Source organism: Peromyscus californicus, unplaced genomic scaffold, assembly GCF_007827085.1.
Source record: "Peromyscus californicus insignis strain IS unplaced genomic scaffold, ASM782708v3 Scaffold_3__1_contigs__length_106647218, whole genome shotgun sequence".
Classification (NCBI taxonomy): domain Eukaryota; kingdom Metazoa; phylum Chordata; class Mammalia; order Rodentia; family Cricetidae; genus Peromyscus; species Peromyscus californicus.
Window position 1 is genome coordinate 1,348,629 of NW_026294551.1, and position 23,273 is coordinate 1,371,901.

Here is a 23,273-nt window from a genome sequence, read left to right on the forward strand (position 1 = left end):
GAGTTTGGAGTTTGCCCAGCTGGTTTTCAGTTTTGCTTTGGTCCAGTATTTCCTCACTATACTCTGTTGTAGAATATTATTTTAAGGTGTGTTACTTTCGTTTATGTTGCATTTGTTTAACTCTGTGAAGCTGTGTTACTGTGACTGTCTAAACATCTGATGGGCTAATAGAGAACTGAACAGCCAATAGCAAGGCAGGAGAAAGGATAGGCAGGGCTGGCAGACAGAATATATAGGAGAAATCTGGGAGAAGAGATCAAGGAGCCAGAAAAGGAGGAGGACTCCAGGGGTCAGTCACCCAGCTAAACAGCAAGCCGCAGAGTAAGAGTAAGATTTGCAGAAGCTAGAGAATAGGAAAAGCCCAGAGGCAAAGATAGACAGGATAATTTAAAGTTAAGGAAAACTCGCAAAAAACAAGCCAAGCTAAGGATGGGCATTTATAATTAATAAGCCTCCGTGTGTGATTTATTTGGGAGTTGGATGGCGGCCCCCCCAAAAGAGAAAAAAACAACAACAACAATGCTTCCTTCCCTATGTTTTGGAACCATAATGTATATCCTATGCCATTATATGTTGGAAGTATGTGATCTGCTTTTTGATTTTGCTATTACAGGGGGATTGCAGTTAAGAGATTGCATGAAGCCGGGCAGTGGTGGTGCACCCCTTTAATCCCAGCACTCGGGAGGCAGAGCCGGGTGGATCTCTGTGAGTTCAAGGCCAGCCTGGTCTATAGAGTGATATCCAGGACAGGCACCGAAGCTACCTGAAGAAGCTACGGAGAAACCCTGTCTCGAAAACCAAAAACAAATGCAAAAACAAAAACAAAAAGAGAGATTGCATAACTCTCAGAAGAGACTTTTAAATGAGTTTGAGGTTGTTATAGACTATGGGGACTTTTCAAATTGGACTGAACGTATTTTTGCATTATGATATGGCTACAAGCCTCTGGGGGCCAGGGAGTAGAATGTGGTGATTTGAAAGAAAATTGTTCCCCAAAGGGAGTGGCACTATTAGGAGGTGTGGCCTTGTTGGAGTAGATGTGGTCTTGTTGGAGGAATTGTGTCACTGTGGAGGTGGGCTTTGAGGTCTCATATATGATCAAGCCACACCCAGTGGGACAGACCACTTCTTGTTGTCTGCAAGATGTAGAACTCTCAGTTACTTCTCCAGCACCATGTCTGCCTGCACACTGCCATGTCCTATAATGGACTGAACCTCTGAAACTATAGCGAGTCACCCCAATTAAATGTTTTCCTTTATGAGAGTTGCTGTGGTCATGGTATCTCTTCACAGCAATAGAAACCCCAACTAAGACACACAGCAAATGCTCTTAACTGCTGAGCCATCTCTCTAGCCCCTCTCATTTTCTTATGAGGCAGAAAATAAAAGTATCATAAGTGGCCTCTGTAATCCATATCATTATAAAATACATATCAGGGGCTGAAGAGATGGCTCAGAGGCTAAGAGCACTGGCTGTTCTTCCAGAGGTCCTGAGTTCAATTCCCAGCAACTACATGGTGACTCACAACCATCTCTACTGGGGTCTGATGCCCTCTCCTGGCATAAAAGTGAACATGCAGATAGAGCACTCAGACATAAAGTAAATAAATAAATCTTAAAAAAAAAATTACAGGGCTGGAGAGATGGCTCAGAGGTTAAGAGCACTGACTGCTTTTCCAGAGGTCCTGAGTTCAATTCCCAGCAACCACATGGTGGCTCACAACCATCTATAATGAGATCTGGTGCCCTCTTCTGGTATACAGACATACATACAAACAGAACACTGTATACATAATAAATAAATAAATCTTAAAAAAAAAATACATACCAACAATAGCACTAAGGCTGGCGAGCAGGACTCAATGACATAATGTTTCTGTAATTGTGGAGTTTGTGTGACAGCAGAGGTGAGAAGTGGAAGCATGTAATTGTACAATAGGAACTTTTGACTCTGAAAACTCAAGGTGCATGTAAGTAGCCTTAGAACAATTAGAGAGTAGTAAAATTAGTTGGACATGGTGGTACATGCCTTTAATTTCTGTACTTGGGAGACAGAGTCAGGTGGATCTCTGTGAGTTCCAGGCCAGCTGAAGATATATAGTGAGACTTTGTCTCAAAAAAAAAAAAAAAAAAAAAGCAGTAAGATGAAGTAGTACTAAGAATCCAATAGAGGAAATGAAATAAAGCACCACTATAACAATTTGATGTTGTCTTAGTTAGGGTTTTTACTGCTGTGAAGAGACACCATGACCACGGCAACTCTTACAAGGAAAAACATTTACTTGGGGTGCCCACGTACAGTTTCAGACTTTCAGTCCATTATCATCATGGTGGGGAGCACGGTGAAATGCAGGCAGACGTGGAGTCTTAACATCTTGCAGGCAACAGGAAGTCAACTGAGACACTGAGTAGGATCCCGAGCATAGAAAACCTCAAATCCTCCCCCCAGTGACACACTTCCTCACTTCGACAAAGCCACACCTCCTAATAGTGCCACTCTCTGTGAGATTATGGGGGTCAATTACATTCAAACTACTATAACTGTCGCAGTTGGTTCACAATTCCAGGCTGCACTCCGTCACTTTGGAGAAGTCAAAACGACAGGAACTTAAAGCAACTAATTTTATTAATCCATAGTCAAAGCTGAGAATGTGAATTAGCACCTCTGTGCCAGTGCTCAGCTCGATATCGCCACTCTTACACAGTCTAGAATCCCATGCCAACTTACCCATGGGGGTAGGTCTTCCTACTAATCAAGATGATCTCCCACAGGCATGCTCACAGGCCAACCCAAAGTAGACAACCTTTAAAAAAAACTTAACTTTAAAAGAGCTTATAAGTGCTTTGACTGCACGATTGTCTGTGCACTATGTGTACCCGATGCCGTAGAGGCCGGAAGTGGGCTTCAGATCCTTGGAACTGGAGTTAAAGATGGTTGGTTATGAGTCACCACCATGTTGGCACAGGGAATGGAAACTGGGTCCTCTGCAAGAGCAGTCAGTGCTCTTAACCACTGTGCAATCTTGCCAGCCCTTGGATAATCCTTTATTGAGATTCCCTTCACAGGTAATTCTAGGTGTGTCAAGCCGACAATTAAAACTAACCATCATATTTACTGTGTTGTAGCCTAGCCCAGCACTGAACTTGTGGCAAACTCCACCTCTCAAGTGTTGAGGTTACAAGCATGAGCCACATACCTGGCTTAACTTTTTTATACATGGAAGTCCATTTTTAGCTACCAAGAACATAGCCATTCATGTCAGCTCTTTACGTTCTTCCTTTAGTCTGTTGCAGGAAAGAAACAACACAGGGCCATCATGCAGAAGAGACTCTCTTTAACCCTGTCACTGCTGTGTTAAATATAAACTGACCAAATGTGCCAGGCGGTGGTGACTCACGCCTTTAATCCCAGCACTCGGGAGGCAGAGGCAGGCGGATCTTTGTGAGTTCGAGGCCAGCCTGGTCTACTGAGAGAGTTCAAGGACACCAAAGCTACACGGTGAAACCCTGTCTTGAAAAACTAAAAAAAAAAAAAAAAAAAAAAAAAAAAAGGAAGCTATTGGATTGGTGAGGCGACTCAGTGGCTCACGGTCACTAAACCTGACCACCTCAGTTCATTTCCTGGGATCCACAGTAGAAGGGGAGAACTGACTCTCGCGAGTTTAAGGTGCACACATAGATAGTGACTCCCAGACCAGCCAGGGCTGCACAGTAATATCTTGTCTCACGATGATGATAAGGAATAAATAAATAAAAAAACAAAACACCAACATCAGCCTGAGAACTCAAAGTGGCCAGATCAACACCATTTTTCTTTATGCATGCTCCTTTGCTCTAGGAAGCTTCTCCTTACTCAAGGGCAGCCCAGTGCCTGGGCTGAAGAGTCCAGGGTAAGTGGCCGGGTGTGTCAGTCATACCCTGTAAGAGGGAGGGACTGATGGATGTTGGGAAAACCTGAGGTCAGGTCCGCTTTGATATGTTAAATAGATACCTCAGCCATTTGTTCAGGGTTTGAAATTTAACAGCCTCTTGTAGCCTCTCCTATCCAGGATCTGAAGTAATAATTCGTTACCACGTTTCCTACTGTATTATACTGAATTTACGTCTTGTGTCTGAAGAACCAAGGGCTGCTCTGGGAACGCGTGATGGAGAGGGAGTGGAGGTGGGAGGAATGGCTTCCCGGTGCAATTGTCTGGAAGGTACAACGTGGCCCCGGGCATGCGCAGTCTGTACCTGTTCAGCTCCAGGTTCTACAAGACCGGTCCCCTCAGCGCCGAGCGGCAGTTTCCGAGGATTTTGTTCTCCGCCGCACCACAGACCGCGCGGAGGGCCTGGCAGTGCGCTTCCGGCCCCGGGACTTCCGGTAGCGGTGCGCTGAGTCTGAGCTACGGTGCCCGGTGGCTGCCGCCGCATTCCTGGGGGTCCTCGTGGCGGCGCCGCGGGTAAGGCGGAGGCTCCGGGGCCTTGTGTGTCCCTTTCTTTGGAGCGTGCCGGCAGCCACAGGCCTTGGTGGAGCCCCGGCTAGCCCCAACAGTGCGGGAAGTAGTCCTAATTCGAGCCCCTTCGTCGTCATCCGGTGGCGACCTCGGCCCCCTGGCCAGCCCAAGGGACAGTGTCAGAGCAGGAGGCTCTAGGCCAGACCAGGAAGGGCGCCTGGTAGACTGACGTGATCGCTGCCCTCCCTGCCCAAGATCTCGGGCGGTGCCAGGCCTCCTGCAGCCCGTGGTCTCCTCTGGCCAGCTCCCGCCCGCAGGGGCGCAAATTCGTTGTCCAGGCACTGATCCGTTTATCATCCACACCAGTTCCACCAGGCTGGCATTTAATCCAGTAGCAAATGAAGGGGTAAGGTCCAGAGAGGGTGAGTGACATGTCAGGGTCACTGCTAGAGGTGGGGTGGGATGGGCAGCTCGACTCTGCGCCGGCTGACCCCTCTCCTGTCATCGTGTGATATCTACACCTTCACTTGTGTGTGTGTGTGTGTGTGTGTGTGTGTGTGTGTGTGTGTGTGTGTGCGCGCGCGCAGCAATAACTGACCAGAGCGTTCAGCCCCTTTCAGTTGAACTTTGTACCCTCCCTGGGTATGGTGGTATACTATGGCTGAAATGAGAGCCTGGTCTTCTTCTACCTTTAGTGTGGAGAGGATGCCCAAACTGCAGGGTTTTGAGTTTTGGAGCCGTACCCTGGGAGGTGCCCGACATGTGGTGGCACCCATGGTGGATCAGAGTGAGCTGGCTTGGAGACTGCTGAGCCGCCGCCATGGAGCCCAGCTCTGCTACACCCCTATGCTGCATGCCCAGGTCTTCGTTAGAGATGCTAACTATCGGAAAGAGAACCTGTACTGTGAAGTATGCCCCGAGGACAGGCCTCTCATTGTGCAGGTGGGCAGAGGGATCATGGCTACCAGGTAGCAGCCGAGTTCCAGACCCTGTATATGGGAACAGCATCACCAAGCTTTCATACCCAGGAGGAGGGTTGGGGTAGTGGTGGTGATGGTGGAGTCCCTGCCATCCTGCATTGACACATGCAATAGGAAACAGCTGCTGAATGAACTTCCCCCAAACTGGGCTCTTCTCTGGGAACTAGCATAAGCCCTGGTGAAGGGACAGCTTAGGTGATATGAGGGATTTGTAGCTCCAGGGTCACCTTGATACCCTCAGTCTTGGTACCCTCCTGTCTCAGAACAATTAGGCATTGTTCAGTTCTTTAGAAATTAGTGCCAGTGACTTCTGTTACACCTCCAAGGAAATGTCGTACATATATAACTCACATTCCTAGTGGTGTGAGATGTTTCCTGCTTTATCATATTGTAAATGTTGGTGGAAAGACTACAGCTTATTGAGTCACCATGGGACTTCTCACAGGGCTGAGTGGCCTAGGCAGGGAGTCTTAAGCCTGGTTTGACCATGGATGACATTCATGTCTTCTTCAGTTCTGTGCCAATGACCCAGAGGTGTTTGTCCAGGCGGCTCTCCTGGCACAAGATTACTGTGATGCCATCGACCTGAATTTGGGCTGCCCACAGATGATAGCTAAGAGAGGTGAGGTCATTTTTACAGTCCTGTGTTGACATCCATGCAGGCCAGTGCTGAGTCCACTAGGCCTCCACATAAGGGGTTAGACTTGATCTGGTGGAGCCTGGGTGTGGGTGGGTATGGGTCAATCTCTGCCTCTGATTGTGGTGACACCTGTAGCCAGCAAGCAGCCCTTTTCCTGGCTTTATTATCCTGGAAAGTGGCTGTTCTCAGGTACTTGACTGGGGACCAGGTTCTGCTGGCCACATAGATATGCTCTAAATAAATGTGATCAGCTGGTGGGAGGCCCATGGCTCTGCAATAGCACACACAGGTTCACTGGTTCCCCAGGCAGGCACTACTGATCTTAGGCTATGTGGTGTGAGTGTTCTGTGTAGCCCGCTTTGAGTTTGACAGCCGGCCAGATAGCTCCCAAATCAGGTGTTGACAAGCAGCTTGACTTTATTTTCACCCCTGCTCCAACCAGAGACGCTACTGATTTTGGGGATCCCATGTAAAGGCACTGATACACACAGCCTAGCTGTAGAGTCCTCTGTATTCTGAGGAGCTGGCCTAGTAGGGGGTTCATGACAATGTGGATGCAAGAGTGACATTGGAGAGAAACGAAGAGAAAGATAGGAAAGAGGGAGAGAAGAAAGAGAGAGGGAGAGAGGAAGGAGAGAGACTTTTCCTTAAAATGAGGCTTTTACACCAGGATGCAGGGTGGCGCTAAGGATCTGGATTTCAAGGGGCGAGTCAGAATATTAACAAATATATTGATGTCAAACTCTGATTAAATCAATGGTGCTATTAGTCTTCTCTTTATAACAATTATAAGGATTTAAAGAACAACAACAACAAAGAGTGACATTGGGCCACTCTCATCCTTCACAGGTCACTATGGCGCCTTTCTGCAGGAGGAGTGGGATCTTCTTCAGAGAATGAGTGAGTTGGCTGCGTGCCACGGTGTCAGCGAGTGAAAGAGCCCCAGAGACAGGCTGACAGGGCTCATAAGCACAAGCTGCTCTGTTAGGGCTAGGAGCGACAGCGGTGATCCCTCTAGGGCTCTTGGCCACAGCACTTGCCCAGCTAGAAAGAATTGACTATAGAGTCCCATGACCTATAGCAGCCATCCCCTTAGAACCAGACATTAAGTACTAGGACAATGATCCCAATACTCTGTGGGGACAACCAGGTCTGTTGGATGCCACTTCTCACTGGCAGTCAGCACAAGCCCACATCACATGTGAAGACCAGGAAAAGGCCAAGAGTATACCCCTAGATGTGCTTTTTGACAAAGCTAGTGTGGTTCTGTGTGCCTGGCATATTGGGGCTTGGCCACCTTGGAGTAGGACCATGGTTCCCTCAGAGAAACATCTTTTTTTCTCAGTTCTGTTGGCTCATGAGAAACTCTCTGTTCCTGTCACATGCAAAATCCGTGTCTTCCCAGAGATTGACAAGACAGTGAGGTATGCCCAGATGCTGGAGAAGGCCGGCTGTCAGGTGAGGGCCATGGCTCCCAGGAATGGTTGTTGGGATCCAGCAGGCAGTCTGGTCTCACATTATAGCGCTCTCTCTGTCTCTGTCTCTCTCTCTCTCTCTGACAATCTTCCAAGACCAGAGGTGGCTTTTGCTCCTCCTTCAGCTCTTGGTGGGAGCTGCATCTAAGACATTTTCTGTGGGCAGGGCAATGGGCCCCTCCTGACTCCTTTTCTTTAAGACCTGCTACCCTGGTCTCAGACCTCTAAAACTGCCATCCCAGCTCCAGGGTGTTGGGAGTAACATTAGGTTCACTTACCACATCTTAGGCTTTCCAGACATCAGCCTTGGCCTTCTTTAGGTGAGCTCAGTATCCAGCCTTTCTGGAAGACTAGGCATAAGCCACGGGATATCAGACCTGGTGCCCTTCGCCAGTCCTGCATTTTGAGCATGGTCAAGTGTGCTGAGACATGTAGCTTCTGGAAGCAGCGAGCGCCACCCTTGCTCAGCACCCTGCATCTTGAGTTTCACTAACCTTTTCCTGGGCTTGGGGTTCTGCATCTTAGCTGTGTTTTCTAACTGCAGCCTGGGGCTCCTCCACAGGGGCAGGGCTCTCAAGACCCTGGGGGCCAGGGACAGATCCAGGCCCAGCTGGCCCTTGTTCTTCCCAGAATGGAAAGCTGAGAAACTTGACCAGGCCCCTTGTAATTGGTTTGGGACCTTGGCCTAGAGCAAGGTTGAACCAAGTGTTGGTCTGCCCTAGCTGCTGACCGTGCATGGGCGCACCAAGGAGCAGAAGGGGCCCATGGCAGGAACAGCCTCCTGGGAGCACATCAAGGCAGTTAGGTGAGTGGATACAGTAGGTTGGGTACAATCATTGGTCTTATGGGCTTTGTGGAAGGGACATAAACCTAGTTCCACACCTTGGGATGTTCAGCATTACCCGATGTCCTAGAACTATCTGGGAGGGAAGGCAGCAATACCATAGAAGGCAAGGTGTCTCAACAAGGTGAACTTGGTGGCTGGTCTCTGCCCCTCCTGGCTTAGCACTGCCCTGGTGTGGTGTAGGGTCAGGCTTCTCTTTCCCCCACAGGAAGGCTGTGGGAATCCCTGTGTTTGCCAATGGGAATATCCGGTGCCTGCAGGATGTGGAGCGGTGCATTCAGGACACGGGTGTGCAAGGGGTCATGAGTGCAGGTGAGTAGATGGATGACTTAGCTTTGTTCTGTCCTTGTAGACCTGATTAAGTAGACAGTGTTCACTGTCCTGTCTGCTCCAAGAAGCCTAAATCCTTAAACCAAGTTTTCCAGACTTGCCAACCCTATAGCTAGCCAGTGACCTGAGTGGCCAGGAAGGTATTCCAGGCTTTCTTCCCCACTTCCCAGAGGGTAACCTGCACAACCCTGCCCTGTTTGAGGGCCGGAGCCCTGCTGTGTGGGAGCTGGCTGAGGAGTACCTGCAGATTGTACAACAGCACCCTTGCCCACTCTCCTATGTCCGGGCCCATCTCTTCAAGCTGTGGCACCACACGTGAGTTGCTCCCTGGGTAGGAGTTGGTTGAGTGGGTCTCTCTAAGCGGTGTTATAGCCCTGCCTGGAGTATACTGTGCTCTTCCCAAAACAACTTGCTATCAACTCTGCTGAAGGGCCGGTGGCTTGGCAGTGAGGGAGGGCAGGAGCCTGGGTGGGAAGAGATGTTGGCATGTGCCCAGCACTTGGCTCAGGTGGTGACTGGGAGTGACAAGCATCTGCCTCAGGCTGCAGGTACATCAGCAGCTTCGAGAGGAGCTGGCCAGAGTGAAGACCCTGGAGGGTGTGGCTGCTGTGAGCCAGGCGCTAAAACTTCGCTGCCAGGCAGGTGCGGGGCTGTGGGAGCCCAGCAAGCTCTGTGGTGGGCCAGCAGTTCAGGTCTTTGACAGGTCTTGGGCCTTTGCAGGAGGACATGTCCAGGCAGCAAGAAGGAGTGAGGCCAGCTGGCGACTTAGCTGCTTTCCACTGGATCTGCCAGCCCTACATCCGGCCAGGGTGAGCTGAACCAGCCTACAGTGGGAATATGCACGCACAGGTGCCCTTTGCCACCTCCTCTAGTCACTACGGCAAGTCCCTGTTCTGAGTGAAGGAAGAGGAGGCTTTGTGTGGAGAAACTGCTTTGGGTACTTACCCAAGATCCTTTAGTCCTGTGTGGCTTTGTCCTTGGGGTTAACAGGTGGACCCTGGGGCTGGAATCTCCAAAGTGGGCAGACTCATCTGTGATCACAACCTGCCTGGGCTCTGGCACAGACCCTGGGCCCCTGAACTTTAGGTATCATTCCAGGAAGGCTTAACTTCTGTTAGCCACTCTATTGTGTGGACTGCACCTATGCCCTGTACCCTTGGACAGGCCCTCTTTGCCTGGGCAGCCAAAAATAGTTACTTGGGATGGATGGGAGAAACATGCATGTCCTTGACCCCGTGCCCTCCATGGCTATCCAGCCCCTCTGCTCTGGGACCCCGCCTGGGACCTGCCCCATTTGGCAGTGGTGAACTGATCCCATCTTACGGGTGTCTTTGATTCCACTCACTGCCCTCTCCCTTCAGGCCTAAGGAAGGGAGCAAGGAGAACAGTGGTAGTCGCAGTAAGCGGGCTCTGGAGGAAGAAGAGGGCAGCATGGACGGCTTGTCCAAGAATAAACTGAAGAAACAGCTGAGGAACCCTCACAAAACCTTCGACCCTTCCCTGAAACGTAAGTGCTACTCTTGCTGTTCCGGCCAGGTTAGTTGGGCAGACTGTCCAGACACCTCATCTTCATCCTCTTCACTGGAGATAGGATCCCAGGTTCTGCCATGTTTTTTTTGTTTTTCAAGACAGGGTTTCTCTGTGTAGCTTTGCGCCTTTCTTGGAACTCACTCTGTAGCCCAGGCTGGCCTCAAACTCACAGAGATCCGCCTGGCTCTTCCTCCCCGAGTGCTGGGATTAAAGGTGTGCACCACTACCTCCGGCTATCTGCCATGTTTAAGGCCTAGGTCCAGAAACAAATGCCTAGGGACATTTCCCCTGTGCCCAGACCAGACTTTGGGTATGACACTAAGAACCTGTGGAAGGCTGATCTATGGTATGTTGCTATAAATCTACTTAATGTATCAGACAAGGCCACTGTACAAGCTATTCAAGTGACCACAGAGGAGTTTGCCTGTATGTCCTTGGAACTCACTCTGTAGAATAGCCGGTCTTGAACTCAGAGATCCACCTGCCTCTGCCTCCTGAGTGATGGGATTAAAGGCGTTCCCCACCACACCCAACTAAAGCATTTAAATTTTCTTTTTTGTTTTTCGAGACAGGGTTACTCTGTAGTTTTGGTGCCTGTCCTGGATCTCGCTCTGTAGTCCAGGCTGGCCTCGAACCAGACATTCTCCCGGCCCTGCCTCCCGAGTGCTGGGATTAAAGGCGTGTGCCACCACCGCCTGGCTGTCATTGTGCACCACAGGAAGTGGAACATTAGGACAGGGGTTCTGATTTTGCCTTTTTCATTTTGTGTGTGGGTTTTTTTTTTCTTCAAGATGAGGTTTCTCTGTGTAGCCCTGGCTGTCCTGGAACTTGCTTTGTAAACCAGGCTGGTCTCGAACTCACAGAGATCCACCTGCCTCTGCTTCCCATGTGCTGGGATTAAAGGTGTGTACCACCACCGCCCAGCTGTTTTTTGTTTCTTGGGGTAGGTCACTCATTAATCTAGGCTGCCTTAGATCTCACTATGTAGTCCACACTGACCTTTCTCAGCAGCAATTTGAGTGCTGGGATTATAGGCATGAGCCACCATACCTAGCTGCCCTTTTTTTCAGTGAGTGACATGGTAACAGACCTAGGACTTTGGGACACTAGGGGTGGAATGGGCAGCCCACCTGCTTCCTGTTTGATTCCAGTGAGGCCATGCTCACTCTGTCATGTCAGCCATCTCCTGTCATAACTAGCCACATCCTCAATCCTTACCCAGTCTCCTGGCCCAGGTGGCCACAGCAAGATTGGTAGAGATGGGTGACAGCCAGTCATCCTGGCTTGCCTCATGTTCATCTCATTCAACCAGCCCTCTTTTTGTTTTTTTCCAGCCAAATATGCAAAGTGTGACCAGTGTGGAAATCCAAAGGTGAGCTGGCCCTTCTGTTGAGCCTGCCCTTCTATACAGGTGGGCAGGGCAGTCCCCATGGATGTTGCTGGAATCTGGTACTACCTACCTCAGAATTTAGCCTGGGTAGGGTGTTAGCCTCAGTTCACTAGCTTTCCTGTACACAGGGCAATAGATGTGTGTTTAACCTGTGCCGTGGCTGCTGCAAGAAGCGAGCATTCAGAGAGACAGCAGATTGCCCAGGTGAGCAGATGCCTGCTGCAACTAGCCCATCCACCTCCAGCAGCAGTGGGGTCTTGGCTTCTTCCTAACCACCATTCTTCTCCTGTTGCCCTCCCTGTCAGGTCATGGATTGCTTTTTAAGACCAAATTAGAGAAGTCTCTGGCCTGGAAAGAGACCCAGCCTGGGCTGCAGGATCAGCAGGTGAGGCCTGGAACACCAGGTGGTTTCTCTGAAGTCATGGGTAGTGCCCTAGCCTGAAAGTCAGCAGGAGCCATCTCCACCCCAGGACAGCTACTGAAGCCTAGACACTCTAAGGAAATGCCTTTACTCAGGGAGTCTCCTGTTTGACACAGAAGGACATGTTGGTGTCTTCAGGCAGGGGCCTGGCAATGTCGCACCAAGGGCACCTTGGCTGAACTTGCCCTGTTCCTACAACTTGTGTTTCCAGCATTGAACAATAAACCATTTCAGAAATGCATTTGCAGAGATCTAATAATGGCCTATGACTGCTGCTCCCAGCCAGAATCCAAGGAGGCTGCTCTCCTGGCTCAGTGGACCTTGGGAGCCAGGAAAGCACTATGAAATGAATGGCGGTACTTCCTGCCTTTTCTGAGTGGTCAGAATATCCAGGGAATTGCCCTGGATCAGATCTTCCAAAGCAGAAAGAACAGAGCCTGTGGCAATGATCAATCTGTACTTTAATGGACTACACTGTTGCAGTCAGAACTACACATGGACAGGAGGGTTTGAGGTACCCTGCCTCATTGCACACGGTCTGTTTCATTGGGACAGAAACCTAGAGTCAGGCCTGAGTGGCTATAATGGGCAGCTTGCCTACCACAGCAGAGAGTACCTCAGAGTGGAAGGCAATGACCTGGCATCCACGTGGCCAGGCTGCTCTCATGAACCACACAGTCTGGAGCCTTCTCTTGAGGAAAGCAGGCAGGAAGCCCAGGTGCTGCTTCCATGGACAGGGCAGGAGTGCAGACCATCCTCTGAAGGTCAGGGGAATGCCTTTCACATGTTGGTGCTCATCCGTGACTGGCTGTTGGCTGGAGTCAGTTCCCCTTGGCTCCCTTCTCTAGGAGGAGACTGCAGTGGACAGGGAGGGCTCAGTGGAGGCTGTGTGAGTGCTGCCCGCTCCTCCGCACCCCAGGGAGGGCTCAGTGGAGGCTGTGTGAGTGCTGCCCGCTCCTCCGCACCCCAGGGAGGGTTCAGTGGAGGCTGTGTGAGTGCTGCCCGCTCCTCCGCACCCCAGGGAGGGTTCAGTGGAGGCTGTGTGAGTGCTGCCCGCTCCTCCGCACCCTAGGCTGCTCACCTTGACGTGGATCTGGTTGCGCAGTACGGCTGCCCTCAGAATCATGGCCTTGGCACGTCGCTGGAACTCCTTGCCCATCAGCAGGGACTTCTCAAAGGTGGTGCTGCGCTGATCCACATCTCGAGCATACAGTATCTGTACAGGCATGAGAGGAGGTTCAGAATGGCCCAGCAGGTCTCCACACCACACACCTGCAGCAGTCCACCAGGCCTGTCTACCCACCTTGCTGTGTGAGTCGATGCGGGCGTTAATGAGCCCCTCCAGGATGAGCTGTGTTAGCTCGTCCTCCAGAGCAGCAACTGTTGTGTTGAAGGCTGCGGCCATCTTGTGCATATCAGCTGACACATAGGGGCTGAAGTACTACAGGACAGAAGCCACAAGCTGTCCACTGCTCCTCTGAATAGCTATACCCCACAGAGCCTATGTCACCCCCTCCTCCACTTACTTGAATGAGAGCCCGGTTGCGAATCTGGGTATATAGTGTCCTGACATGGGGGGCCAGGTACATGTCCAAGAGCAGGTTGTCCTGCAGAGGAGAACTGGTCAGTGACATGAGGCACAATCTAGCCCAGTCTCAATGTGACCATACCATTGTTCCTTACCTTCATCTCATCCAACATCTTCAAGCATGAGGCATACTTGGACTCATAAAATTTGAAGATGATGTCTCTGACCTGAGGCTCCAGCTCCAGGAACAACTTGAAGGAGCTGAGGATACCAGAGTGCTCAGCTAAGAAGGGACAGAAGGGCCTGACCCTGGGCAGGAACAGAAGGTAGGAGCCCACCACCTAACTTACCTGCTGGAGATGACATTGCGTTGCAGCTCCTGCCGGTCAAAAGTGGCTAAGGCACACAGGCCACCATAGACAGCCACGTTGCTGGGGGACAGCAGCTAAGAGACAGAAGGGGAGGTGGGTCCAGAGACCTGGGGTTCTGGGTCACTGGTGCACAGACCAAGGAGGAAGCCCAGAGTTGGGGCCTGGCCTGCCCTTCCCACTACCCAGACAATGCTTAGACCTCATTCAGGAGATTAACAGCTCAATCCATTAGCTGTCACTTCCTCTTATGGACTTGGACATACTGAAGAGTCCTACATGCCATGCCCCTCCTCACCTCCGGGAAGTCGCAGTGATCAAAAGAAGCCAGAAGGAAGCACTTAGCAGCTTGCTTATACTTTCGTGCAGCCAGCTCAGCCAAACCTAAAAGGGGACCGAGGAGGAGACAGATGAAGCTAGGCCATTTAGAGGAGGCTGCTAGAGCCCTAGGAGACCATGGCCTCTTGCCCCCAGTATTCCTCAGTTTAGAGACAGAAATCCTAGCTGTTCGTAACAGCATCTAACTGAAGACATTCCTGTAGGTTAGGTCTGCAGGGAATCCTCAAGATGCCCATACCATATAGCCAGGCTCAGAAAGCTGACCTACTTCCCCAGGCCCCACCAGCTTCTCTACTTGAACTCGAAGCAAGTGCCACACACAGACAGACACACAGACTGATGTCCTGAAGCCTGCCAGTACTGTATCTCCAGCTACTTCTCCAAGGTGGGCCCTGTCTCAAGGGTGTAAGGGCTTGAGGTGGCTGGAAGCCTCACCTGCAGCACACTTGAGCTTGGTGAGGATGGCTTGGGTCTGGCTGTCCCGCTCTCCACGCTGCTACAGGGGAAGGCAGCAGACATGAGAAGCCCCTACCCTGCCCTCCTCATTCAAGGAGCTCTACTCCTTGTCCCCAACCTACCCTGAGAAGGGACAAGAGCAAACTCAAAGGAAATTGAGGCTAGGAATGGGTATGGGGGCCTACCAGAGGGCCAGACTTGTAGAGCAGGGTATCCATGGAGGTGGACCTTACCTCAGCAATCTCTGGAGTAGACTCAGCCTTGCTGACATAGCTTAACACATGAGACCAATTTTGCAAGTAGACACTGACCTGGTAGATGAGCAGACAAGGCCAGACTAAGTCTGGGTTGCCTCTTCTGGGCCCTCCATGCCACCCCACCTATCACCCAGGCCACCTTGATGACGTTGAGGCACATGTTGATGACATGCTTAGCACTGGTGCAGTAGTCCCGGGCTCGTGAGTAACATTTGAGGGCATTGCTGAGGTCCCCACAGTCCAGGTAGTGATCACCCAGGTCATCATGGCCGCGCCTGTAAGCCTGGCAGTGAGTGGATACTGGTCGAGGAACCAGCCAGGCCCAGTTGCCCACCTCCCCTGCCCAGAGCAGGCCAGGACCTGATGCTTTCTTTGATAGAATTGCCCTTATAATTCTTCAAGTCCGTGTCCAGCTTCTCCAGTTTCAATAGGGCCTTCTTCCGAGTGGCCTCCACCCAGGCTGTGTCCAGGGGTGGGGGCTCCACTCCACTCTCAGGTATGGCATCAGGTGCATTCTGCAGCTCCCTGAAGGATAACCTAGCCATCAGGATAGTGACAACCACAAGGACCAGGGAGGAAGGGGAGGGGACATCACAAACCATAGCTGGTCCTCAAGAGGCCTTTGCCTATCTCCTTGCCCCACCCAAAGGGCCCAATCTGTACCAGAGGCACAGAGATAATTCCTGACCTAGGAGCCCGCAGTCTGATAGGGAAGTTTAATGGAGAATGAGGGAGTTTGGCCCAAGTTTTTTTTTTTTTTTTTTTTGCAAAGGACAACAGCTACATCAGGTTCTCAAGAATTAGGAATTCCAGTTGTCTGCACAGGGGCAAAGGAGGCCAGGAGAGGGAAAGTGGTTTGCTTCCCTGCCACAGGGAGTTAACATGTTCACACTTCCCATGTACAGAGTACTGCAACAGGCACATCCCAGGCGGGAGGCTGGGCATGACAGGAGCCAGACTTGGTCACTTGCCCCCTCCAAGGCCTTACCTGGTAGCCTCAGAGAGCTTCCGGTGGATCTCTTCATACATATCCACATTAAAGGTCCTCTGAACGAAGGATAGGGCCATTTTCAAGGCCTCTACCCGAAGTGGAGGGCAACGGTCAGCAATAAACTGCAGCCGCTCAATGCGCATCAGGCCACTGTAGCTGGCTGCATACTGCTCCAGATCCTGGAGTGGGGTGGGGAGGAAGAAGGTTGGGTGAGGTAAGCAAGGACCAGACAGCCTCAGCCAGAATACTAAATATTCCCTTGGGTCTTGGGCCTACAGAATTGACTACTGTCCCAGATTCTGGGAAGAGACCACTGGGGTAGATTAAGGACCTTCAGATTCAAGCTCTGCACTGGAACATGGGCATACCCTGACCAGTGACTGATGCTGGGGTGAGAACAGAGAAGAGTGTGTTGGCTGCAAATAGGCCGTTGCTTCACATTGTGCCTTAACGGAACTGTTCCCACTAAGACGGTGCAGAGCCTTGGAACTGCCTGAGGACCCAACATAGGTGGGCAAATGAAAACCCAGTTTCGTGGCTCAGAAAGCTGTAACTAAAGTGGTTGCTAAGAATCGTCAATCTTTCAAAGCTATACTATATGAGGCGCCTGACTTGGACCCCTTAATAGACCCAAGTTGCCAGCAGTCCTCCCCACATGAGGATCTGTACCAGGGTGGGGTTCTCCACCACGTAATTCACATCAGGTGCGTTCTGGGGATCTTCCTGTGGATCTACATCAATCTGCATGGGTTCCACAGCCCCCTGCAATAGAGAAAGAGCACCTTGACACATGCCCCAGGGAGAGCAGAGGATGCTTCTGACCTCCGTCGTCAGTTCTGCCCAAGATTTCCCAAGGCACAACTGCACTGGGCTCCCACAGGTACTGGTCGCCAAGTGCCCGCCTCAGCTCTCCCACTCAGGTGTTGGGCACAATTCTGACTTCAGGAGCCCTCAAGCGTTCTCAGCCGCCATACTAATGTAACTTCCTCCAGATCACAGAGAATAAAATAGATTGACACCCTATCTGCAGCAGTCAGGAGAGACAAAGCAGGCAGGCAACGGTGCGGAAGAGGCTGGTCGAGGACTCGAGGGGCCAGGGCGTCGGGCGACACCGGAGAGCCGCTTCCCGCAGGGCGCGCAGCGGTACCTCGGAAAGTAGCGTGCAGGCCGACAGGCTGGCGCTTAGACTGTAGTCGCCCGACGTGCCGGGCCGCAAGTCTGACCTGCTGTGCGCAGGGCTGCGGCTCAAGTCGGAGGCCGACGACGAGGCAGAGCTGGGCGCCGGGCTGCCCCGCATCCTGGCTTGACGCACCTCTCCTGGCCAGCCGACACCGGCACGAAAAAGCGTTGGCGCGCGAGGCGGGGGCGGGGCGGGGGCTGGAGCCCAGAGCGGCCGCGAGGCTGGCGATGCTCGCGCGCCTAGGCCTGAGCCGCGGGCCCCGCCCCACCCGCTGCCAGCCCCGCCCACCAGGCCCGACCAGGACCGAACCGCCGCGCGGCGAGCGCAGCCGCCAACCCCTACCTGCAAGTTAAACACCTGAACCGGCAGCGGCATCTTCCACCCCCGGCGCCGCAGAGCGACGTTCACTTCCGGGGTGGTGCGGCCGTCAGTTCCGGGTCAAGGCTCGGGGCGGGGCGCTAGTCACTCTTAAAGGGGCCGCCGCACTCTCAGGCGGGCGCCCAGCGCCCGGGCCGGGGCGATCGTATGAGCCGTGTGCGGGGTGTGCTGTGCCGGGCCTGCCTCGCGCTGGCCGCGGTCCTGGCTGTGTTGCTGCTACTGCCGCTGCCGCTACCTCGCGCTCCCGCACCCGATCCCGGTCGGATCCCGACCCCTGGTCTGACTCTCGAGGTCTCCCGCCTGCAGCCCGACGACGTCTTCATCGCAGTCAAGACCACTCGGAAGAACCACGGCCCGCGCCTGCGACTGCTGCTGCGCACCTGGATCTCTCGAGCCCCACGGCAGGTGCGCGCCCCGCCCCCCGCTTGCAGGTTCCTGGATCCCCGGCTCGCCGCCGCACCCCTGGGTCCGGGAACAAGCACCTGCTCCCAGACCTACTCACTGGATCCTCCGGCACCTCATGGTGTTTTCTCCCACAGACGTTCATTTTCACCGATGGAAACGACCCTGAGCTCCAGCAGCTGGCAGGTGAGACGCTCCCCTGGACTGAGTTGTAGCTACCCAGGCCATTCCGTTCCTGTGTCAGGCACTTGACTAGATTAGAGTCACCTAGCTAGTGGAGGACACCCATCCATGGCCAATCCATCTTTCAGTGCCCATCCTTCCAGTCATTAGATCCCCACCCGCCCCAGTTCCTGGCAGGCTGCCACTGGCCAATGTCACCCACATTCCTTGAGGAAGCCCCAGCAGCAGTCACCTGTCAAGTCTTGGACAGTTCCCACCTGTGCTGTTCTAGGTAACTGTCATCTGTTTCAAAAGGAGGGCTGTGGTAGGGCTGCAGTTGAATCTGGTCCTTGACAGGCATATACCAGCCTAACCTAAGGAGGCGAGCTGGAAGTCAACTTCACATTCCCCATTCCCACTGTGCAGGCGGCCGCATGATCAACACCAACTGCTCTGCTGTGCGCACCCGGCAAGCACTGTGCTGTAAAATGTCGGTGGAATATGATAAGTTCATAGAATCTGGACGAAAGTAAGTGACCTCACCCATCGAGAACCCAGGGCTGAGCGTGGTGAGGCTCCCGCCCAAATGGGAACCTCAGTGCATGGGCCTCTCCCTCCACCGTCAGATGGTTCTGCCACGTGGATGATGACAACTATGTGAACCCAGAAAGCCTGCTGCACCTGCTCTCCACCTTCTCTTCCAACCAGGACGTCTACCTGGGGCGACCTAGTCTGGACCACCCCATCGAGGCCACTGAGAGAGTCCAGGGTGGTGGCACCGTGAGTGCTAGGCCAACATCCTCCCTGAGGCTGACCCAGTGAATGCTGCAAGAGTGAGAATGGGCTGAGACAGGCAAATCAGGCAGAGTGACAGAGAGGGGCCTAGAGGCCAAGGTGACTTGTTAGGAACACCGTGTGCCTCCTGCAGACTCTCCTAGATGGTGGCCCAGGGTGACATGATTCAGTTGGAGGGCTGATGGTGGGGAGCCCTATCCTGGGCAGACTTGACCAAGCTTTTCCTTTTTCCAGTCAAACACAGTGAAGTTCTGGTTTGCGACTGGTGGGGCTGGGTTCTGCCTGAGCAGGGGCCTTGCCCTCAAAATGAGTCCATGGGCCAGGTAAGTGGGAGGCTGGGAGCCCAGCGGCCTGGCCTGGGGGTGTAAGGGCTACAGAGGTGCTGACCAGCCTACCCTCCAGCCTAGGCAGTTTCATGAGCACAGCCGAGCGGGTCCGACTGCCTGATGACTGCACAGTAGGCTACATTGTGGAAGGGCTTCTGGGTGCCCGTCTGCTCCACAGCTCCCTGTTTCACTCCCACCTGGAAAACCTGCAGAGACTGCCAGCTGATGCTGTTCTGCAGCAGGTAGAAGACACCCCAACCTGGGCCTTACCCCACTCTTACAAGGACCCAGACTCCCTCCCCGGGGGTCTCCCAGTTGTGCAGGATTTAGGAGAGGGCTAGCCTCAGGATATCCTTGTCCCTGGGGAGTGGACCCTGAGCCAAGACTTTGCCTGATGGATGAAGGACCCTCAGGAGCAGAAGCTCATGGCAAGTCTCAAAGGGGCTTCTTTATGAAGGGCCACTCTCTTGCTTCCCTAAGCCTGAGGGGTGAGTGACGTTTCCTCTAGCTGGTGGAGAGGAAGAACTGACCCTCACTCTCCTGGTCACCCTCCCAGGTCACCCTGAGCTATGGGGGTCCTGAGAACCCACGTAATGTGGTGAATATAGCTGGAAGTTTCAGCATACAACAGGACCCTACACGGTGAGTGGGCACTGGGGGCTTTTAGCCCTGGAGGGCTCTGGTGTCAGCCCCCTGCCTCAGACCTGACCTCACTTCTTCCCCGGACAGGTTCCAGTCTGTGCACTGCCTTCTCTACCCAGACACCCACTGGTGTCCTGTGAAGAACAGGGCTGAGGTAGCTTTTCAGTAACTGATGACCCCTGGTGGCTGCTCTTCTTGGCTCCCTTGGGCCTTGGATTCAGGCAGTCAGCAGAAAATGAAGCTGCTTGAAGGCCTCCTACAGTTCCTCTTCCCGGTGGACACCAGGTACCTCGGGAAAGTGAGGACAGCTGGGCTGTCCATGCGGAGATTCATCCAGAGACAGCAAGAAAGGCAGTGCCGTGGAACCACAGATGCCCAGCCCAGCCTGAAGGGCTTCCCCTTGATAAGGTCTGCTAACCCAGTGACTGTGGCCCAGGAGGGGACTGGTTCCCAACCTCCCACAGCTGCAGCTTGTCCTCCCCAGCAGAAGATGGTGCCGGATGGGCTGGTCATTAAGGGGTGGGCTCCAGGCCTGGCCACAGACTCTTCCTGGAGGGCCCGCAGGGCCACTGTCAAAACCCAGAACATGCAGACTACCTGGCCAGTGGATGCTTAAGACCAGCCCCAAGGCTGTGCTTCTATTACCTCAGTCCTTGGCTTCCCAGAATCATTACTGGGAGACTTTCTTCCTCTAACTTGATGTGTAGGGTTTTTCTTCCCCGAGCTTCCAACAAATCAGTATCACAGAGCCTTTCCTTTGGGCCCCACAGGAGCAAGATGCAGACCCCAGCGCCCACTTTTATTGGGGTGCACCGTGGGGAAGTGGCTACAGTATTGAGTAAAGGTTTCTTTACTGTCCTTAGTTTGGCTCCTCTTGTATTAAGTGACCAAGACTCCTGGCAGCTCAGCGTTGCAGATGTCCACACAGCAGGAAGGCCTGTTCCTATAGCAGTGCCCACCTCCTTAACCCTTCATACTCTGAGGCCAAGCAGGATTACAGAGTGGTCTTTCTCAACACACATGATGGAACCACTGATACACATATGTGAGCATGGCTGCTATGTGCATAACTGTGCCTCAGTATAAAGGCCAATATGGACACATGTTTTGTGCATGGGTATGCTGGTTACATGAGAGAGTGTAGGAATAGCTGCTATGTGCATGGCTGTGCCTGGGTATATGAGAATATGTGGGCATGACTGCTATGTGCATGGGTATGCTTCTGTACACAGGCGCATGGACAGTGTTTGTGTGAACACACTGAGAAAGGATGTGTACCCTGATCCATGTGTACTTGTGTGTGTTGGTGTATGCAGATGCAATCGATGGTCCCTGGTTTAAGATAGTTCAACTTAGGACTTGGTTTTGTTTTGTTTTGTTTGAGACGGTCTTTCTTTGTAGCCCTAGGTCGTGGTATTAATGCACACGCTTTATATACTGTAGAAATTCTACTCCAAAGCCAGGTGTGGAGGCTCACACATGTAATCTCAACACTGGGAAGGCTGAGGCAAAAGGATCACCACAAGTTTGAGGCCAGCCTGATCTACATCATGAGTTCTAGGCCAGCCAGGGCTAAATAAAGACACTGTCTCAAATAATACTACTGTATGTTAAATGGTCTTCTTCTGGACTAGGGACACACCGTACAACTCTCTCTCCAGATACTGAGTAGTTGACAGTCCCAGCAGTGAGGTCTTGAGGTTGGATACTGCTGTGTACAGAACAGGCTGTGTTGTTAAGCAAAGGTGCTCTGGAAGCTAGGTAGGTTAAATACATTTCCCATTTATGATGCTTTCAACTGGGATTGGGTTTATGACTTTCCAGTGTCACTGGAAGAGCTTGTGTGTGTGAAGGGCAGGAAGCAATAAGTAGGGATTGGATTGTGCTCACCAGAAGTGAAACATGCCCCAGAGCCCTGCATGGTGGTACAAGCCAGTAATCTCAGCATTCAGAAAGATGGAGAGTTCAAGACCAGCCTGGGCTATACAGACCTGGTTTCAACACAAAAAAGACACTGGGGGCCAGTGCAATGTCTCAGTCACTGCAGTGCTTACCATGCAAACCTGAGGATAGGAGTCTGGGCTACTAAACCCACACTCAGAAAAAATAAGCTAGGCATGGTGGTGCACACCTTTAGTCCCAGCACTCGGGAGGCAGAGGCGGATGGATCTTTTAATTTGAGGCCAACCTGGTCTACAGAGCTAGTTCCAGGATAGCCAGGGCTACACAGAGAAACCCTGTCTCGAAAAACCAAAGAGAGAGAAAATAAAACAAGACGCTTTGTACTTGAGGAATGGCACCTGAGGGTAGCCTCCACATGAGCAGACACAAACACACGCATACATGTGCATGCACATGACAGGAAAAGAAACTCCATTTTGGGTCAAACCTTACAGGTCCTGGGGTCCTTAGACTGCTGGCATTCCAGGGAGAACCTCTGGTTCTGTACCGTCAGGTTCTGGGTAGAAGGGCAAGGGCCGAGGCTGGGAAACAGGCCTACAGGTGAACTGGATGAGCTTGACGCAAGAGAGCATGGACCTGTGGAAAGCTGCTGCAGAAAGAATCCTTACAGCAGCATTAAGATACTATGAGGAAAGGTGTTACCTGTATCAGCCAGTTCAGGTATGACCTATTCACCTGCCTGTGACCCCAATGTGGGAATGTGGTGCTGCAAACCACAAGAATATGTTATAGAGATTCAGCTGTATTTAATAAAGCTATACCTAGAAAAAGGTCAAGGAATCTTTTCTAGAGGGAAGCCATTTATCAGGGAATATTTGGTGTTACTTGGCTTTTAATGTTCAGCTGCTTGCTATGAATTTCTTGTGCTCATAATTTCCCCAGGAACAATGTGTGTGGACATATACGCTCAAAGCACTTGGATAAGGTCACGTAGACAAGGCTTTCTGCCTCCAGGCTCCCTGCTCCCTTTTTAGCATTTGTATTGGGTGTCTGCCTTTTGCAAATATCTCCTTTAACTACATCCAAAGATACAGCCAGCTCCTGACAAAAGCATCCAGGGAAAAGCAATGAACAGAATAGCTGGCCAGACCACCCACTAGGTGCCTGAAGCCCCTGAACTAAGGTAAAACCTCCTTCCAAAAGCCTGGCTCCTAGGTGCATAGCTTTGCTTCTTGTGCAAATCAAGTTCAGATCTCTCCTCCTCTTACAGCTCTAGAGCTACTTCTTAGAACAAAAGGTTTTTAGCATAACCAGGTACAGTAAAGACTGGAGCAGAATTCCTGGTCCAGCCAGAATAGAGTTGCCAGAAGAGAAGAGAACAAGGCAGAATTTCTGTAGATGGTAAGGCTGTCCACTGACTCAGGCTGAGGAGTAAGGAGCAAGGAGAAGTTCTGCAGACTGTAGGTGGATTTGAGTCAGGTCAGGAGAGGAGAAGAGATAA

General features: G+C 52.1%; 3 protein-coding genes across 8 annotated transcripts; 2 read left to right on the forward strand and 1 right to left on the reverse strand.

The window, feature by feature from the left end:
• The first annotated feature begins 4,247 nt into the window (after positions 1–4,247).
• Positions 4,248–12,287, forward strand: Dus1l (dihydrouridine synthase 1 like). 2 transcript variants are annotated; one of them, XM_052756715.1, is made up of 14 exons: positions 4,248–4,442; positions 5,132–5,378; positions 5,930–6,038; positions 6,906–6,956; positions 7,402–7,514; positions 8,254–8,336; positions 8,584–8,687; positions 8,876–9,020; positions 9,247–9,343; positions 9,426–9,514; positions 10,067–10,212; positions 11,570–11,607; positions 11,754–11,829; positions 11,931–12,287. In XM_052756715.1, the coding sequence occupies exons 2-14, from the start codon at positions 5,142–5,144 to the stop codon at positions 12,065–12,067; spliced, it is 1,425 nt and encodes a 474-aa protein (XP_052612675.1). In that variant the 5' UTR covers positions 4,248–4,442; positions 5,132–5,141; the 3' UTR covers positions 12,068–12,287. The 2 variants fall into 2 exon arrangements, with proteins under 2 accessions (XP_052612675.1, XP_052612676.1); XM_052756716.1 differs by having other exon boundaries at positions 4,340–4,842.
• Positions 12,288–12,490: 203 nt separating this feature from the next.
• Gps1 (G protein pathway suppressor 1) lies at positions 12,491–17,640 on the reverse strand. Of its 5 annotated transcripts, none has more exons than XM_052756720.1 (14): positions 17,508–17,640; positions 16,655–16,747; positions 15,983–16,164; positions 15,355–15,519; positions 15,134–15,269; positions 14,971–15,048; positions 14,717–14,774; positions 14,241–14,326; positions 13,925–14,019; positions 13,730–13,835; positions 13,573–13,653; positions 13,350–13,487; positions 13,128–13,262; positions 12,491–12,901 (listed from the first exon to the last, which is right to left on the reverse strand). In XM_052756720.1, exons 1-14 carry the CDS (start codon positions 17,538–17,540, stop codon positions 12,827–12,829), a joined length of 1,461 nt encoding a protein of 486 aa, XP_052612680.1. In that variant the 5' UTR covers positions 17,541–17,640; the 3' UTR covers positions 12,491–12,826. The 5 variants fall into 5 exon arrangements, with proteins under 5 accessions (XP_052612680.1, XP_052612679.1, XP_052612678.1 ...); XM_052756719.1 differs by having other exon boundaries at positions 14,717–14,777; positions 17,508–17,639; XM_052756718.1 differs by lacking the exon at positions 17,508–17,640 and adding an exon at positions 17,133–17,436.
• Rfng (RFNG O-fucosylpeptide 3-beta-N-acetylglucosaminyltransferase) lies at positions 17,580–20,732 on the forward strand. Its single transcript, XM_052756722.1, has 8 exons — positions 17,580–17,948; positions 18,083–18,131; positions 18,534–18,636; positions 18,734–18,887; positions 19,137–19,225; positions 19,305–19,470; positions 19,785–19,870; positions 19,958–20,732. The coding sequence occupies exons 1-8, from the start codon at positions 17,691–17,693 to the stop codon at positions 20,037–20,039; spliced, it is 987 nt and encodes a 328-aa protein (XP_052612682.1). The 5' UTR covers positions 17,580–17,690; the 3' UTR covers positions 20,040–20,732.
• Positions 20,733–23,273: the final 2,541 nt, after the last annotated feature.